The sequence below is a fragment of the Neomonachus schauinslandi genome, chromosome 10, assembly GCF_002201575.2.
Source record: "Neomonachus schauinslandi chromosome 10, ASM220157v2, whole genome shotgun sequence".
Lineage (NCBI taxonomy): Eukaryota > Metazoa > Chordata > Mammalia > Carnivora > Phocidae > Neomonachus > Neomonachus schauinslandi.
In genome coordinates, this window is record NC_058412.1 from 112221425 (window position 1) to 112239350 (window position 17926).

General features: G+C 49.4%; 1 protein-coding gene and 1 non-coding gene across 2 annotated transcripts in view; one reads left to right on the plus strand and one right to left on the minus strand.

The window, feature by feature from the left end:
* The window catches only part of TCF15 (transcription factor 15), a 5647-nt gene extending 5568 nt beyond the window's left edge, over positions 1-79 (minus strand). Inside the window, exon 1 of the mRNA XM_044918923.1 lies at positions 2-79. Coding sequence (XP_044774858.1) covers positions 2-79 — 78 coding nt within the window. The remainder of the gene's footprint in view (position 1) is intronic.
* Positions 80-17598: 17519 nt separating this feature from the next.
* On the plus strand, positions 17599-17705 carry LOC123326052. The gene has a single exon (XR_006540842.1). It is a non-coding gene; the product is annotated as a U6 spliceosomal RNA (small nuclear RNA).
* The last annotated feature ends 221 nt before the right edge of the window (positions 17706-17926 follow it).

Consider the following 17926-nt stretch of genomic DNA (forward strand, 5'->3'; position numbering starts at 1 on the left):
TCTCCTCATCCTCGCTCAGCAGCCGCAAGTCCGGATACAGCACGTGCGCGCCGACGGGGCGCAGCAGCGCGAACGCCATGGGCGCCCGGCCGCGTCCCTCGGTGCGCCGCGTCCCAGCGTCTGCCGCGCCCCGCCGTGCGCTCCCGCGCGCTCCCACGGCCCCGCCGGCCGCCGCCTTATAGCCGGGGAGGGGCCAATCACGAGGCCGCCCCGGTGGGGGCGGAGGCCGCCGCCCTGGCCAATGGGGAGACGCCCCTCGCGCCCCGGCCAATGGCGAAGCGCCCGCCGCCCCCGTTCCCCAGGTTGAAAGCAGCCCGGGAGCTAGGGGGCCCGCCCTGGAGGCTCCAGTGCGCGCAGGCGAGCGGGGCAAGTGTCTGGGGGGTCTGTGGCTGGGGTCGGGTGTGCCCAGATCTGGACTCTTTATCTTCGGTCTAGACCCGCAGGGAGACTCTCACGGCTTCGGTTTCCTCGTTCGGAAAGAGGATTGCAGAGAAACCAGCTCGGGGTTTTCCCGCCCCCACCTTCTGATACTGTGGTTCTGCAGCTTTCTTGTGTGTAAGAATTAGGGAAGGGGGCTGTTGGCATGACAGATTCCCGGGTTCCTCCCGTTCTGATTCAGCAGGTCGGGAACGGGGCCCAGGAATCTGCATTAGGATGGTGTCCAGGGAGAACACTTAGAGAAACACTAATCTTTCCAAATAAGGATTCCACAGTGTCACATCCTCAACAGCAAACTTAAAAAAAAAAAAAAAAAAAAGGCAAACAAAAACAACACGCACAAACCAGTACTTCATTCATTCATCTATTCATTCATTCAACAAATATTTCTTGGGTCCCTGTTATGTCAGGAATGGTTTTAGGTCTGAGAATAGAAAGGTGACAGACTCTTTGCCCTCATGGAATTGACATTTTGGTTGAGGTCCTACTGTGTGCCAGCCACCGTGCTGGGTACTTTACTGCTCGTTGCTGAAGTTGTGGGGGAGTATCCCCGATTTACAGATGAGAGAGCTCTAGCCTTCAGTCTTACAAGGGGTGAGTGGAGGCATTAGCCCCAGCCTGTTTGACTTCACTATCACCCGGTCCCACTAACCTCCACCACCAGTAAAACACAAATTGCTTTCCTGTACTCTCCACAATTCCACCCTGGCTCCAAATCCATGCCCTCCCCCCCCCCTCAGAATGCCACCACAGAGAGAGGGAGAGAGAGAGGTGTGACTGTCTTTCCTCATTGCCTGCCTTCCTTCCTTTCTTCCTACCTTCCTTCTTTCCTTTCTCCTTCCTTCCTTTGGGAAACCTTAGATTGTTGAGTCTGACATGTTCTCCTTCTCAGGGGCCCTGGGAGGAATTACTGAGCTGTTGAAGGCAGCTGGGGTTCCCACACTATGCCCTCTTCCCAGCTCCATCCTGGGGACTGGCCCAACCTATATCCCTAGGCTTTGAAAATAAATTTCTCTTCAATCTGAACGCATCTATGTGGTAGAGAGGGCACAGGGAGTGAAGGTGAAGAGTTTCTAGATGTGTTTTTGGCTTGTTTTCCTTTCTGGGCCTCAGTTTTCTTGAAGATGCCTCCCAGTTCTGCCACACTCCTTTCCTGGCTTCCCACACCCAGGCCAGAATGGGGGAGGGAAGCTAGAGGGTCTCCCTAGGCTGCTGGGAGAGCAGCCCCTGATGTCTTCAGGCCCCAGGGTCTATGGGAAGCTCTGTTCCCACACCTGGCTCCCCCACCCCTCCTCATTCGACCGTGACCCCAGCCAGGCTGGGCTTTGGGGGAGAGGAGAAGGAGCCTGTGCGCGCCCCCCCCCCCCCCCGGGGCTAGTCCCACACACAGCCCCAGGCCGGACTGCTGCTTCCTGAGCCGATGAGTTATTACCGGGAGATTTCCTTCCCTGTCTACGCCTCCTCACAGGGGCTCCTGGCTCCCTTCACTTTCGCTTTCTCCCCCTTCTCCCCCTCTCCTCTGCTCTCAGTCCTCAGGCAGCTTGAAATTCCTCTGTCCGGCCCCCTCCCCATTGCAGCTCCGGGTTGGAGAAGCCAAGCAGGGCATGAACTGGGCCCGGAAGCCGGGGAGGGCTTATGTGGTAGGCTCATTCATTCGCTTGCTCCTCAGGCAGGCTTTGACACACAGGAGCCTGGGAGTAAAATAAAACCATGAATGAGACTGAGTCGGGCCTTCTGCAGCCCGGAGGGGAAGGCGAGCTGTAAACAAAGAACTCCAGGACAATGTGGTAGGAGCCAGCCGTGCGCCTGCATCCCAGATCCTGGGTCCAGCCCCAGGGTAGCTGCCCCATGGAGTCTCGGTTTCCGGCTTTGAAAACTGGGGATAATAACAGCACTCCTTCCTAGGGCTGGTGATGGTTCCAAGAGTGCATGCTGGTAAAGCCAGGACCTGACACCTATCCAGCACTCAACATGTAAGAGGAGTTCGTGCTGAATTTCTTAGGGGCTGGCCGCAGGTGGAGGAGGGACCCATGGCCTGCAAGGGCTGAGCAGCTTTGACTCTGTTCTCAGTCCCATCCCTGGGAGTGGGGATGGGGCTCTTGCCACGTTCTCAGTTCACCCACATGAGGGGCTCAGCTCCTCCCATCCCCTGGCCTCTGTCTCTCTGCTCCAGCCACACTGCCTGGGGAGCCCACCTCCACCTGGTATGCACCTGCCTCAATATCCCCCTCACTTCCTTCTGATCATCCCTTAAATCCCATCTCCTCAGGGAGGCCTTCCCCCACCACTGCCCCTACCCATTCATCCCCACCAGCACCCCCACGGCTCTCCTTCTCCGACTCATCCTGCTTTCCTTCTTTCCATGGCATTTGTTACTGCTTTTATTCATTCATCTGCAAATATTAACTGAGCACCTACTATGTGCCAGGCACAGTTCTGGGTCTGGGGAATACAGCAGTGAACATACTACATAATTAGTTGTCTTCCTCCACTAGAATAGACATGTCATGGGGCAAGGACACTGTATTTTGCTCATCTCATTTCCTCTCTATCACAACCTTCTAAGGTAGGCGTTGTTATTATTCCCAGTTACAGATGAAGAACCCGAGGTGCTAAGAGCGGGGAGTGATTTGCCCGAGGTTGCACCATGGGCCGGAGGGGCGCTCAGGTCAGTCACACTCCTTCCCCAGCCACACGGCCTCTCTGGCAGCCCAGAGGTGTGGGAGGGCTGAGTAGGAGTCCGTCAGGTAAGAGGAGGAGAGTCTTACAGGTTGAGAGAACAGCCAGTGGCCCCTGCCTTCCTGACCAGGGCACCTTGGGCGTCTGTCCCCTTAAAACATTTGGAGTTGGAGTTCCTCCAAGCCACCAGCTCTGTACCTCTCCGAGCCTTTGCCCTAGCTGTCCTCCCCTGCCTGGAGTGGTCATCCCTTTGGATCTTACCAACAGCACTACCCCTCTGCCAGAGTTAGGTGCAGCTTCTTGGCGAAGCCCGCTTTGCTGCTCCTCTTCCGCCTTGGTACAGTCTGAGCCGATTACTGTAGTTTTATCATAAGTCTTGAAGTTGGGTAGAATCAGTCTCCAGCTTTGATCACACTGTATTTTGTATTTTGACTTCTCTCCCTTTGTCCCTGATTCCCCACTCTCCTTTCCCTCCCCACACAGGACACCCACTCTAATATCTATTTTTAAGACTTCATTTTGTTTGTTTGTTTGTTTAGAGCAGTATTAGGGTTTCAAACAGAATTGAGAAGACACAGAGGTTTCCTATATTCCCTTTGCCCTGCCACAGATAGCCTCCCCGTTATCAATGCCACTCACCAGAGTGGTACATCTGTTACAATTGATGAACCTACATTGACACGTCATTATCACCCGGATTCCGTAGGTGACTTTAGGATTCACTCCTGGTATTGTATATTCTGTGGGTTTGGACGAATGTTTATAATGACGTCATTATCATTCCATCATTACGGTATCATACTGACTATTTTCACTGCCCTAAAAATCCTCTGTACCCTGCCTGTTCATCTACATCCCATCCCTGCAACCGCTGATCTTTTAATTGTCTCCGTAGTTTTGCCTTTTCCAGGATGTCATGTGGTTGGAATCATACAGTACATAGCTATTTCAGATGGACTTCTTTCTCTTAGAAATATGCACTTAAGTTTCTTCTATGTCTTTTTGTGGCTTGAAAACGCATTTTTATTTATTTTATTTATTTATTTATTTTTAAAGATTTTATTTATTTATATGACAGAGAGACACAGAGAGAGAGGGAACACAAGCAGGGGGAGCGGGAGAGGGAGAAGCAGGCTTCCCGCGGAGCAGGGAGCCCGATGCGGGGCCCGATCTCAGGACCCCGGGACCATGACCTGAGCCGAAGGCAGACGCGTAACGACTGAGCCACCCAGGTGCCCCGAAAATGCATTTTTAAAGCATTGACTAGGGGTGCCTGGGTGGCTCAGTTGTTAAGTGTCTGCCTTCGGCTCAGGTCATGATCCCAGGGTCCTGGGATCGAGCCCCACATTGGGCTCCCTGCTCCGCGGGAAGCCTGCTTCTCCCTCTCCCGCTCCCCCTGCTTGTGTGCCCTCTGTCGCTCTCTCTCTCTCTGTCAAATAAATAAAATCTTTTTTAAAAAAAGCATTGAATAATAGTCCATTGTCTGGATGTATCACACTTATTTGTCCATCTACCTACTGAAGACATCTTGGTTGCTTCCAAAGTTTGGCTATTATGAATAAGGCTGCTATAAGCATTGTGTGCAGGTTTTTGTGTAAACATAAGTTTCAACCTTTTGGAGCATGATTGCTGGATCGTATGATAAGAGTATGTTTAGTATTATAAGAAACCATCAAACTGTCTTCCAAAGTGTCTGTGCTTTCTTGCATTCCACCCCAATAGATGAGAGTTCCTGTTGCTCCATATCCTTATCAGCATTTGTTGTTGTCAATGTTCTGGATTTTTGCCCTTCCGATAGGTGTGTAGTGGTATCTTATTGTTTTAATTGGCATTTTCCTGATGACATATGATGTGGAGCATCTTTTTATATGCTCATTTACCATCTGTGTGTCTTCTTTGGTGAGGTGTCTGGTCAGGTCTTTGGCCCATTTTTAAACTGCATTTGTTTTCTTATTGTTGAATTTTAAGAGTTCTTTGTATATTTTGGGTAACAGTCCTTAATTTGATGTGTCTTTTGCAAATCTTTTCTTCTAGTCTGTGGCTTGTCTTGTCATTCTCTTGACAATGTCTTCTACAGAGAAGAAGCTTTTGATTTTAATGAAATCCAGCTTATCAATTATTTCTTTGATGGATCATGTCTTTGGGGTTGGATCTAAAAAGTCATCACCACACCCAAGGTCATCTAGGTTTTCTCCTATGCTGTCCTCTAGGTATTTTATTGTTTTGTGTTTTACATTTGGTCTGTGATCCATTTTGAGTTAAATTTTGTGAAAGGTGTAAGGTCTGTGTCTAGATTCATGTTTTTGTGTGTGGATGCTCAGAGTCCAGTTGCTCCAGCAACATTTGTTGAAGGGACTATCTTTGCTCCAGTGTATTACCTTTGCTCCTTGTCAAAGGTCAGTTGACTATATTTATGAGGGTCTATTTCTGGGCTCTCTATTCTGTTTTGTTGATCTTTTTGTCTATTATGCTGTCATTACAATGCTGTGTCGATTACTGTAGTTTTATCATAAGTCTTGAAGTTGGATAGAATCAGTCTCCAGCTTTGTTCTTCTCCTTCAATATCGTGTTGGCTACTCTGGGTCCACTAATATTGTTGATGCGTGTCTTTGAATATGCCTGTATCCTCATAAAATGTGTGGTGCTGATTTGTGTGAGTAGGTTATTAATGAACACAAATGGTAGTTTCTATAGATCTGCTTGTTAGGTTGTTTTGTTTACTCGACACTGTGCTTTGTGTGCCGAATCTAACTTGAGTGCACTGCTTCTAACCACTGCTTAGTATGTATGGTGTGCATGCACCTACCATGCCTCCTTTTCCATTGCCTTAGTGATGGGTCCTATGGCTACCTCTAACTTCCGCCTCTCTAAGCAAAGCTGTGATGGACCTCTGGTGCATGACTCTCATGGGCTCCTGTGTGTTTCTCTGGGATATACACCCAAGGGCAGGATTCCTGGGGCCGAGAGAGTACACATAGTTAGCATAAGCACTGTCTGACTGCACTCAAGGATGGCTGCTGCAGTCCACATGCCCAGTAGGCTTGAGGGTCCATCATCCCCACATTATCCCTGGCACTTGAAATTATCTGATTTCTTGTTTTAATCTGCATTTCTCTGATGACAGAGAAATGGGTTGTTTTCCATCTCAGTGTGCTTGCCTCCTCCACTAGACAGTGAGTTCTCCAGGGCACAGGATGTATCCTAGTATCCTAGGCCAGAGCTCGGTGCACTGTGGGCAATAATGAATGCTTGTTGAATGCATGAAGGCATGAAAGGGCTGATACCCAACCTCCCACACTTACTTTGTATCCAGATGGTGGTACCACATATATGTATGCTTGTGCATAGATGAGGGACATACCAGAAGGACAAAGTCCTACACATCGGTCTACTTTGAGAAGAAGACTAATGATAGTATTTATTGAGGGCCTATTTTGTGTCAAGAACTCATAGATATATTACTCGCCATCTTAAGTTCAGTCAGGCAAGATGAAAATATATTTCTCTGTCACATTCAAAGCGTTTGCAGGTCTGGCACTCCGTATCTGGCCTCGAAGATGGCCCCCAGTGATCCTTGTCTCTCTGTATTCACTCCCTTGTGTAGACCCTTCCCCGACTGAATCACTTCTGACTTGAGTGACCAAAAGAATCTGGCAGAAGTGATAGTATGTGCCTTCTGAACCTAGATGATAAAAGCATTGAAATTCTGCCTTGATTTCTTGAATCACCTACTCTGGGGATGGCAGCCACCCTGTGATGAGGATATTTCAGTTGTCCTGTGGAGAGGATCTTTTAAAGAGGTCCCCATCCTACAGACAGCACCAATTGGCCAGCCATGTGAGTAAGCTCTTTGGGTGTGGATCCTGAATTCCCTGCCCAAAGGAACTGTAAAGAAGAGCAAAGATAATAAAGAAAGGCAGAGACAGAGAAAGATAATAAATAATGATTGGGGGCGCCTGGGTGGCTCAGTTGGTTAAGCGACTGCCTTCGGCTCAGGTCATGATCCTGGAGTCCCGGGATCGAGTCCCACATCGGGCTCCCTGCTCGGCAGGGAGTCTGCTTCTCCCTCTCCCACTCCCCATTTGTGTTCCCTCTCTCGCTGTGTCTTTCTCTGTCAAATAAATAAATAAAATCTTAAAAATAAATAAATAAATAAATAAATAATGATTGGTATCATAAGCCCCTAAGTTTAGTGTCTTCTGTTTGTGCAACCTTAGACAACTAAAGCAGATGGTGTCAGGGATCCAGGCTCTGTCTATCTTTTGGCTCCATCGTATGTGGCCTCCACCCTCTAAGTTGTCTCTTGGTCCAAAATGGCTACAGGGGCCGTTCTGTCTGCTTTCTGACCGACAGAAAGGAGAAAGAAGCAGAAGAAGGAAGGGCACACTTCACCCATTGAGGACACTTGTCTGGGAGTTATAACCTCACTTCTGCTTTTGTCCCGTTGACCAGAACTTGTTGTTTGCCCATACCCTACGAAAAGGGGGCTGGGAAATGCACACCCGCTGAATACTGGGTTTCTATTAGGAGAGAAGAGGGGAAGACTGGATACAGCTAGGAATGTCCACCCATAGGTACTATCTCTGGAGATAGTACGGCGTCACGTGGAGCCTGACTGCCTGGGCTTACCTCTGCTGCTTACCAAAGCTGTATGATCCTGAACATTTGACTGAGTTTCTCCATGCCTCAGTTTCCTTGTCTGTAAAACAGGGATCCCCCTAGAGCCTGCCTGTGGGGGGTGGTTGTGAGGAGGAAGCGGAGCCATCCTGGACACGGTGTGTGCTGTGTACGTACCAACTGTTATCACTAGTTGATCTTTATAAGGTGTTTTCTCAAGGTCATACGGTCACTAAGTGAGGGAAGCAGAATTTGGCGTGATAGCAATTGCCCCCAAGACCCAGGTCAGTACCCGGCATGTAATAAGCATCCAGAAATATCTGTTGCATGAGTGTGTTAAACATTTAGACTGCCCTTACATAGAGATTCCAGGTTTTGTTTTGTTCTGTTGTTCTGTTCAGGCTAATGAGAAAGCTCCATTGACCTCAGTCATGGAGTTCCTCTGGCTGGTTTCTTTGATTCCACCACTAGAGATCAGTCCCTCAAGGACCCTCCAGGCCATCGTTTTCAAGAGGGAATTCCTGGGAGCTATTGTTCTGGAAGGTGCCCATGGGCCCTGATTTAAAAGTCTGGGAAACTGCATTTGGCATCCCCCTTCTAGAGAGTTGTAGCACTTTCACATGTTCAAGACTCTGAGAAATCCTGCAGCAAATCAAATTGTCAAGCTTCATTGCAATCCGCATTTTCTAGACTCATTTGACCACAGACCCTCCTACCCAACCCCCCGCCCCCACCCCACACCAGACACCTAATAGAGAATACAGTTTAGCGGACATTTCTCCAGGCTGTTATCAGTGATGTCCACCTCAATGTGAGTGGGTATCCTCCTCTTTCTTGAGAGCATGTCTGCTAGGAGTGAGGGGGGAGTGAGTAGGGGGCACTGGTTATGAGGCAGAGCGGGGTTAAGAGGGGGACTTCCAGGCATTTTCCTGGAGCCCTACTCTCTAAGGGACACTAAAACGACATTGGAAATGTAACATGTTGGGGAGAAAAATGTGTTTCCTGGCACTTCTGTGAAGGGAAGTGCAATGAAAATTGAAACATTATTATTGTTTTTGTTGTTATTCTTATTATTGTCATTGGACTGCTATATGCCAGGCACACTCTTCTAAGCACTTGGGTGCATTTTCTCTCTCCATTTTTTTTTAGAGAGGAAAAGAGAGAGAGAGAGCACGGGGCGGGGGGGCAGGGGCAGAGGGAGAGGGAGAGAGAGAATCTCAAGCAGACTCCACGCCCAGCGCAGAGCCCAACATGGGGCTCCATCCCAAGACCCTGAGATCATGACCTGAGCCAAAATCAAGAGTTGGACGTTTAACTGACTGAGCCATCCAGGTGCCCCACATTTTCTCATTTAACCTTCAGAACAGTCTCATGGGCAAAGTACTATGAATATTCCCATTTTACAGTGGAGCTGACTAAGGAACAGAGAGGTTAAGGAACTTGCCTAAGGTCACACAACTAGGGAGTGGACAAGAATTTTCTGAGAAGTTGCTTGTGGTGAGGATGAGGAGGGAAGAGCCCCACTTCAGGGTAGTTTAAGCCCAAATGCTCACAAAACTCTGCTCTAGGGAGAAAGGGCCTGCTAGCTGAGGACTCTGATTTTGTTGAGTAGGGGATGTAAGTTTGGAGTTGTTCGACAATTGAAGGGAACTTGATGCAGCATGGGTGCCCTCCTTCAGCTCCATTCCTCCAAAGGAATGTTGGCCGGATGCTTAAAGACCATGAGGTTGAAGGAAATGCTGAATCATTTAGCTTTCCCAGGTCCCTACCAGCTCAGGTTCACCCTCATACCTGTGCCAGTGATAGTCACCAAGATGCTGTCAAAGAGCAAGATGATGCTGACAGAAACCACCATGTAAGCAGCCTTTTGAAAATTCAAGGAGGCCTGTTGAAGATCCTCAAGGCCAGGTGTCCGGGGCAGGGGCCCCATCCCGAACGCAGGTGCTGACTGTGCCCTTGGCAATTCTCCCTTCTGCAAGCCAGATAGTGGGGGCGGAACAGGTTGGGGAGTGGCCCCCAGTGAACTCTGACACTGGCAGATCGTATTACCCCCATTCCAGGTTTGGTAGCTCAGCCACGAGAGATCATGGAGATCCCATGATGAAGATGTGTTTTGGTCCATCCTTAGGGGTCAATGGTGATGCTCGCACAGCAGGTGCATTTGCAGGATGCTCTCCTAGGTTGACATGCAGACACTGCTATCTGCTAAACAATATCCAACACTTCCCTCCCTCCATCAACAGAACCCTGGTTTGTCCAGGAGAGCAGTGGGTCTAGCTATAAATATTTCCCTTCCCAGCCTTCCTTGAAGCTGGGGCAGCCATAAGGCTGATTCTGGTCAATGAGATAAAGAGAGAAGTCCCTAGGGAAAGGCCTATTGCCTTAAATGAAATTACAGAGTCTCCCGAGAAGGTTTGCTGTTTACTGTCAGCCTCTTCCTGCCTGGAATGGAGATGCAACTCTGGAGGTATAGCAGCCAACTTGGTGCCATGAGGACGAGAGTCACCTGCTAAGGATGGCAGAATGGATATCCAGAGTGGCTGAGTCCTTGATGATTTCTTTGAGAAGGTACACTAGTCCCTAACCTCTTGAGAAATTGAGAAAAAAAACAAAACAAAACCCCCTTCTTTGGTGAAGCCCCTATATGTTGGGTTTCTGTTACATGCAGCCAAATACATAATCAATACATCCAGGTCTCATAATGAATAATGTCCCCGTAACACTACCATCTACAGTGCACTGTGTACCAGGCGCTGAACAAACTGCTCCTTACCCCTTGTCTCATTTCATCCTCACCATCCTACAAGCTGGGGGCTATAATTGGCAGCATGTTACAGGAAGGGACATTAGGGCTCTAAGGAATTAAGAAACTTGCCCAAGATGGCCCAGCTAGGAGAGCAGCAGGGTCAAGATTTGGACCCGAGCCTCTAATTTTCTGAATTCTGTGTTAATAGCTATAGTGGTTTAAAAACATGACCTCCACTCTTCCCATCGAGAGCTGGGGTCTGTGTCCTCTTCTCCTTGAGTCTGGGCAGGCTTGTGGCTGCTTTGACCATTTGAATTTGGCAGAAGTGACTTTTGAAGTGACCTGGGATTTCTGAAGCTGGGTCATACAAGGTGGATGCAGCTTCCGCCTGGTTCACTGGAACCCCCTCTTGCTTGGAACTCAGAGTTGCCATGTGACAAGTTCAAATGCCCTGAGATCACCATGCCGTGAGGAAGCCCAGGCCACATGGAGGGGCCGCACAAAGGTGCCCCTGATGGGTTGTACTATTCTTCCACTCCTCCCAGTCCAGGGGAGAGATATGTGAGGAAAGATGCCTTCATATGATGCCAGCCTCAGTTGGTGAATCCTCCCAGTTGAAGCCTCAGACATCAGGAAGCAGAGATAAGCCTTTCCTGCTGTGCCCATTATTATGAATCCTGAATTCCAGAATCTGTAAGCATAAGAAAATGGTTGTTAAGACACCAAGTTGTGGGCTAATTTATCCCACAGCAATACTAATTCTAACTGTAGGTCACGGCAGTGCCTCCCAAATATCTTCACACCTGAAAGTACCCAAAGCCTGAAAGTACAGTTGATTTTTGATTATTCGCTATAATTCTGTAAAGTCACCACAAACACTGAATTAGTAGGTAACTGAATGATAGCTCCTAGGGGGCAAATACAGGGTGAGGATCCTTTGAGCCTCAGGTCATAATATTTTCCCCATCAACTGATCAATACCTCCCCTGGTTTATGTGTGTTTCTGTTGAAGGACACCTTATTTAATCTATACTGTTGATTCATTAACCCTGAATCCTGGACAACGTGTAACTCGTGCCTGAACAAAGCTTATCTAACACATGTCTTTTCACCCTAAGGCGCATTGTAGCTTTCTTGAGCTTTCGAAAACTAGGCAGCGTTTCAGCATGATGCTTGGGGCCATTTTAGACAGTGAAATCACCAACAAAAAGCACACAGATGTGTAAAGTGTGGCACTAAATAGACCACAGAAATGGACACCCATTTACAGTATGAGACTGGACACAAGAAGGCAGAACGATAGCTGGATCCACCTCAGCTGGGAACGTGTGTCCAGAGACTCAGGGTGAGAATGAAAGCACTGGGGAGTCTTTGTTTGGGGGTTACAAATACATTTCAATGAGTAGGCAGATTGCTTAATACGGAGTCTTTGAATAATAAGGATTGACAGTATTATTTAATACATTCAGGACTTGCAATCCTGGTTAATAACTGGAGGAAGTGAGAGGCATGGCGCAGATAAAAGGGCATCCCAAGAGCCTTGCTTTTGTCATTTGTGAAGTGTGGGTGATGACGCCTACCCCATCCGGTTTATGGAGGGAGGGAGTGATAGCAATAACATCAACTATTATTTATGGAGGGCTACATGCTGAACACTTGACATGCCTCTTCTCATTAACTCCTCACCACAATCCTTATGAGACAGGTCCTATTATTAAGCCCATTTTACAGATGTGGAGACTCAATCCCAGCCAGGTTAAGGGACTTTGCCCCACAGAAACTAGACAAAGCTGGATCCCATTTCTGTCTGAGTCCCACACGCATATCCTTTCCACGCTGCTCCAGACTGCTCCAGAACCCCTGTTTATAAGACGTCTGGCATAGAGTGTGTTCACAGTAAGTGGATGCTTTGGGGATGACCCTAAACTGGGATCTGGGGTCTTTGGGGGCAGTTCTGTAAAGGGAGAGGGGAGGCTGAGCCCCGGGCAGGGTTGGGGGGCAGAGTACAAGCCATGGGGAAGGAAAAAGCCTGTGTGGGGGGAAGGCAGAGCAGGGAGCTAAGATCTTGAATCAGACCCCGTGGTCCCCTCCCACAGAGGGTTAAAGCAGCCCAGCCTCCTTCTGGCTGAGCGGAAATCAGATTTTGAGAGCTGAGCAGAGCTCCAGAGGGATGTTTTTCTTCTCCATTTGTCTGCTGTGGCTGGCCCATAAAATCTGCCGGAACTCCATGCTGAACTGAGGAATTCCTGCTGAACGGGGACATGGAGAATGCAGGCGGGGGGTGGGGGGGATGGGGGGGTGGGGGAGCCCTTATCAGGGGCAGAGACTGCTCCATCTTCAAGGCTCCACCTCTAGGTCAGGGGATCCCCTCTAGAGGCTTCACAGGATTTCAAGGAAGAAGGACACCCTTTCCCCTAAGTGAACTTGGGGGGTGAGGAGTGAGCACAGGCAGGGAGGGGTCCGGCCATGGCAGGTCAGTAGGGTATGATTCAGGTCCTCCCCTTCTAAACTTGGTGGGGTTGGCCAAGTCTCTTCCCATTTCCTCCTCTGAGAACCCAGGGATCCTAAGCGAGATGAACACCACCTGTAATTTCCTAGTCAGAGCTGACAGTTTGAGGCTTTTTTCTATCTAGCAGGCACCTTGCATGCATTTCCTCCCTGGAAGGCGGTACAATTATTATCACTCTGATTTCACAGTAAACTGAGACTCAGCGAGGTGAGGTGGCCAGCCCAATGTCGCCCACTCGAAGGGGCAGGGCCCGATTCAAACCCAGACAGTTGATGCCAGAACCCACCTCTCAAGCGTCCATCCTTCTGCCTCCCAATATGAGTGACCCTGATTCTCCTTGGCCTTGGGTGCCCTCTCCCATTTCTCTTGGTTGATCCCTCACTCTTTAAGACTTAGCTCATGTGTTTCTTCCTCCAGGAAGCCTGCCCTGACTAGCCAAGCCAGATTGGGGCTCCTCTCTGGCTGCCTATATGCTTGCTTACTGGGCTGAGTCCTGGGTGACCAGAGCCACTTCTAATTCTTCCCTGTGCCTCCTGCATCAACCAACAAAGGAAACTTTCTACTTGCCTTGAAGATTCTAGGTGCTCATAGCAGTTTTAGAACATGGCCGCACTGAGAGATGGAGGCCCCATGCCTTCCACTTGAGTCTGGGTGGGCTTGAGCCTGCATCGACCACTGGAGGTTGGCGGAAGTGATTCTGTGTGACTTCCGAGGCTGAGTCGTAACAGGTGATGCAATGGTGTAGCTTCACCTTGTTCACTGGACCACCTGTTCTTGGAGCCCTGAGCTTCTGTGACAGAAGTTCAAGCCCTCTGAGACCACCATCCTGTGAGGAAGCCCAGGCCGCCCAGAGAGGTCCTGGGCAGTCCTGGTCCAGCAGTCTTCAGGTGATTCCAGCCCTCAGTTGTTGATTCACATCCAGCCTCTGAGTCTTCCAGCGGAGGCTCAGGACACCACAGAGCAGAGACCAGCCATCCCCACCACACTTGGCCCGAATTCACGAGCATTATAAAATGGTTGTTGTGTTAAGTCACTGAGTTTTGAGGTAGTCTTTTACACAGCAGTACTAACTGGAACATTACTACCACCCCGGGCAAGTCACCTGCATTTCTTACTAGGATTATTGCAACCATCTCCTCACAGGGCTCCTTGATCTCTCCATTTCCCTCCCTGGTTCCTCTGCAGTGTGTCTTCGACACAGCAGCCAGACAAGTCCTGCAACGCACAGATCAGACAATGTCCCTCTTCTGCACAAAACCATCCCTTGGCTCCCAGTTCACTCTGAGTAAAAGCCAGATCCTTATGATGACCCACATGTGACCTGTCCTCTCAGCCATCCTATTACCCCTCTGTCCTATCTCCCACCCTCTCCCCTTACTGAAGTCTCTCCAGCCACATTGGTCTCCTTGCTACTCTTCATACACCAGACACTCTGCCTCAGGACCCTTGCACTTGCTGTGGATGGCACTCCCCTGCTGGAACACTCTTCCTTTAGGTATTGCCTGGTTCACTGACTCATCTTGTTCAAGTCCCTGCTCAGAAGTCACATTCTCAGTGAGGCCTGCCCTGTTTAACCCCATGAGCCCTCCTCCTCACTCCCAAACTACTTGCCTTGCTTTATTGTTTATTTTGCCATGGCCCTTACAGCGGTCTAACACCCTATAGACTTTACTTAGTGTATTTATTATTTATTGTCTCTTCCCTGCTGCAGAGTATCAACACTACAGGGCAGGGATCACTGTATATTCTCAAATGTAACCCCAGTGCCTAAAATAGCACCTGACATTCAGCGAAGCTTTGCTGAATGAATGAGCTGCAGGAGCCCAGACGTGGGGCTGTCCAGGTGGGGAGGCAGATGGGGATCAGGAAAGAGCAGGGGTGGAGAGGTTGGGTTGAGCCAGTGCACCAGGGCTGGAGGACATTCCATGGAAGTGACAGCTTGCTGCCCGCCGCCCCCCCCCCCCACCCAAGGAACCCTGAGGATGGGAGGGGGGGCTTTCCTCCTGGGTCCGTGTGCCTCCGGTCCTGCCAGTAAACAGGATCTCTGGGCAACTGCCTGAGAACCCTGCCCACTGCCCCAGAGGCCTTGACTTGCTCCTTCCTGTGCTATAAATCGGGGACCTTCCATCTGTGACATCCTGGATGCTGCTGGGGGAGGTGAGGCAGGGCAGATTCGTTGCAGAGAACTGTGTGCGGCCCTGAGCAGCACACTGCACCTCAGTTTTCTTGTCAGCAAAATGGGAATGATAGGAGGATGGATTTCAAGGCATGGCTGTGAAGTTGAATGAGATAATGAATGAAAGTCCTTGGGAAATGGCGGTGTTCCATGGACCCATTAGGGGGTAAAGGCACAAGGAACAAACCTAGCTCTGCCACCAAGCTCAGTCTCATCGCCTGCAAAATGGGGTGAATGCGAGTCACTACTTTCCTAGGGTTGTTGAGAGATTCAAAATGCAAAGGAAATTCTTAGCACACAGTAAACATGCAACAGTTGTTTGCTTTTATTAACCATAATTATTCTAATAATGGTAGAAAATAAAATGTTATTGAGAAGCCATCTGGGAGCCCAGGTGCCTCAGTTCATGTCCCAGAGGGGACCATGACCATGGACTCCACATAGCACAACTTCAGCCCTGTGCCTTTTGTGTACATTTCAGTTTGGTCCTAGAGACTCTCTCCCACGCCCAAGGTCACCTCCTCCCATTGCCTCCGGCGATCCATACCCATGAGCACACTTCTTCCCTAAAATATACCACAAGAGTAAATACCTGGCCTTGAAGCCTGCCTGGGAGTGGGTGTGTTGGGAGTTCAAATCCGGGCCCCACCACTCCCAAGTTATAGAAACTTAGACGGGCTAATTGTCCTATGCCTCAGTTTCCTTTTCTGGGCAAGGAGAATAATAATAGCTCCGGCCTCTTACGGTTGCCATGAGGATTGAGTGCATTAAAATGTGCCCAGTGCCTGGCACTTAGCAAGTAGCAAGCCTATCATATGGAAGAGTGTTACTATCTTCATTCCACCAATAGGTAAACTGAGGCTTAGCTGGTAGAAAGTACTTGGTTCAAGTTATCAATTGTCATGTTTATTGTCCCAGAGCTGGGATTAGTTTCATTACACCAGTAGGAGCCCCAGCCAGTGAATTCACTGTTTGTGAGTTATCTCCTTTTATCCTTTAGTGTTTTTTGGGGGTAAGTGGGAGTCCGTGCCAATAAGGTTAGAGAAATGGATAAAGGGAAAACTTAACATTGGGGTAATCTCATGCATGAGCTTCTTTTCAGAAGGCTGGGGAAACACTTAGCCCTGTGTGAAACGGTTTGGGGTTCCAGTGTGAGATGTGCTAAACAGGGTAATAGGAAGCCCTTGAAGGCTCTTGAGCAGGGGAAGCATGAATTTCAAGGATAGGAATCTGGCAGTGTGTTTGGGTTAATTTATGTTCCTGAGGTCTGTACATTGCTGGGGCGGGGGGTGCAAATTGGCACAGCGATTGAATTCCACAAATATTCAAGCTATATTTGTAGAGACTAAATGAAAGGTGTCGCACTGGTGGGGAGGATTTGCAGTGAGCAAATCCAACCAAATCCCTCTGCCCCATGCTTACGATCTGGAGAGGAGATGGGCGATACACGAATATACAACTTGATCGACCACATGTTGGGGAAGAAATGTTCAGAAGAAAGCAAAGCAGGGTAGTGAGAAGACCCTGAGTGGGAGAGGTGAGGTTTGGTTGGAGGCACAGATGGAGTGAGGGTGAACCATGGGGACACAGAGGGGGAGAACCTTTTAGGTGGAGGGACATTAAATGGAAGGCCCTGAGATGGAGCATGCATGGCAGGTTCAAACTCTTGCCAGGAGCCCCGGGTGGGACAGAGAAGGGGAGGACAGAAGGAACAGGTGAGAGAGGTCACAGGGTCAGACACACAGGGCTTCAGAGCAGTCTTGAGAACGTTTTACTCTGAGTCATGTGGGAGGTGATCGGAGGCTTCTGAGCAGAGGAGGGACAAGCTCTGACTTAGGTTTTAAGGGCACCCCCTCCGGTGGCAGGTGGAGAATGGACTGTGGGGTCCAGGGCAAAAGCTGGGAGCCCGGGGAGGGTGACTTGTTCCAGCGTGGGGTGGGTAGAGGTGGGGAGGGGTGCTCAGACTCCCTATCCGTCACTGAGAGATGGAGCTCAGAGGTGATTGAAGAGTGGGCAGTATCTGTCAAAACTGCAAGTGCACATAGCCATTCACCTAGCATATTGGCCTCTGGGACTTCATCCTCCAGTTATATTTGCACTTGGGTGAGATGACCCAGATACAGGGATGCTTCTTGCCGTGCAAAGAGGGAACTGAACAGGTTTCATGGAGCCAAGTGTGGGTGGGGGCGTGGAGGTAGTGCTGCAGAAGTGGGGACAGGGGCAGCCATCTGGAGAGCAAGCTGTCACGTTAAATATACATGGCAGTGTCTAAAAGATGACCACCGATTCTCTGAATGTCTTCCCAGCAACAGGTGAAGTCTGTGCACCTCCTCTCTGAATCTGGGCTGCCCTGTGACTGCTTTGACCAATACTATGGCAGAAACGATGCTGTGACAGATTCTAGGCCTAGATCTCAAAAGACTAGCAGCTTCTGTGCTCACTTCAGCAGCACATATGCTAAAATAGGAACGATCCAGAGAAGATTAGCATGGCCCTTGCGCAAGGATGACATGCAAATTCGTGAAGTGTTCCATATTAAAAAAAAAAAAAAAAAGACTAGCAGCTTCTACTTCCTCTTTCTTGGAATGATCACTTGGAGAGAAGCCAGCTGCCATGAAGGAAATCCAACCACCCTGGGACTGCCATGCTGTGAGGAAGTCTAGCTAGCTATGGAGTGGTGTCCTCTAGGATGAGACACCATGAGAGGGAGACAGAGACAGAGACAGAGAGAGAAAGAGCAAGTCCATCAAGGCCACAGACA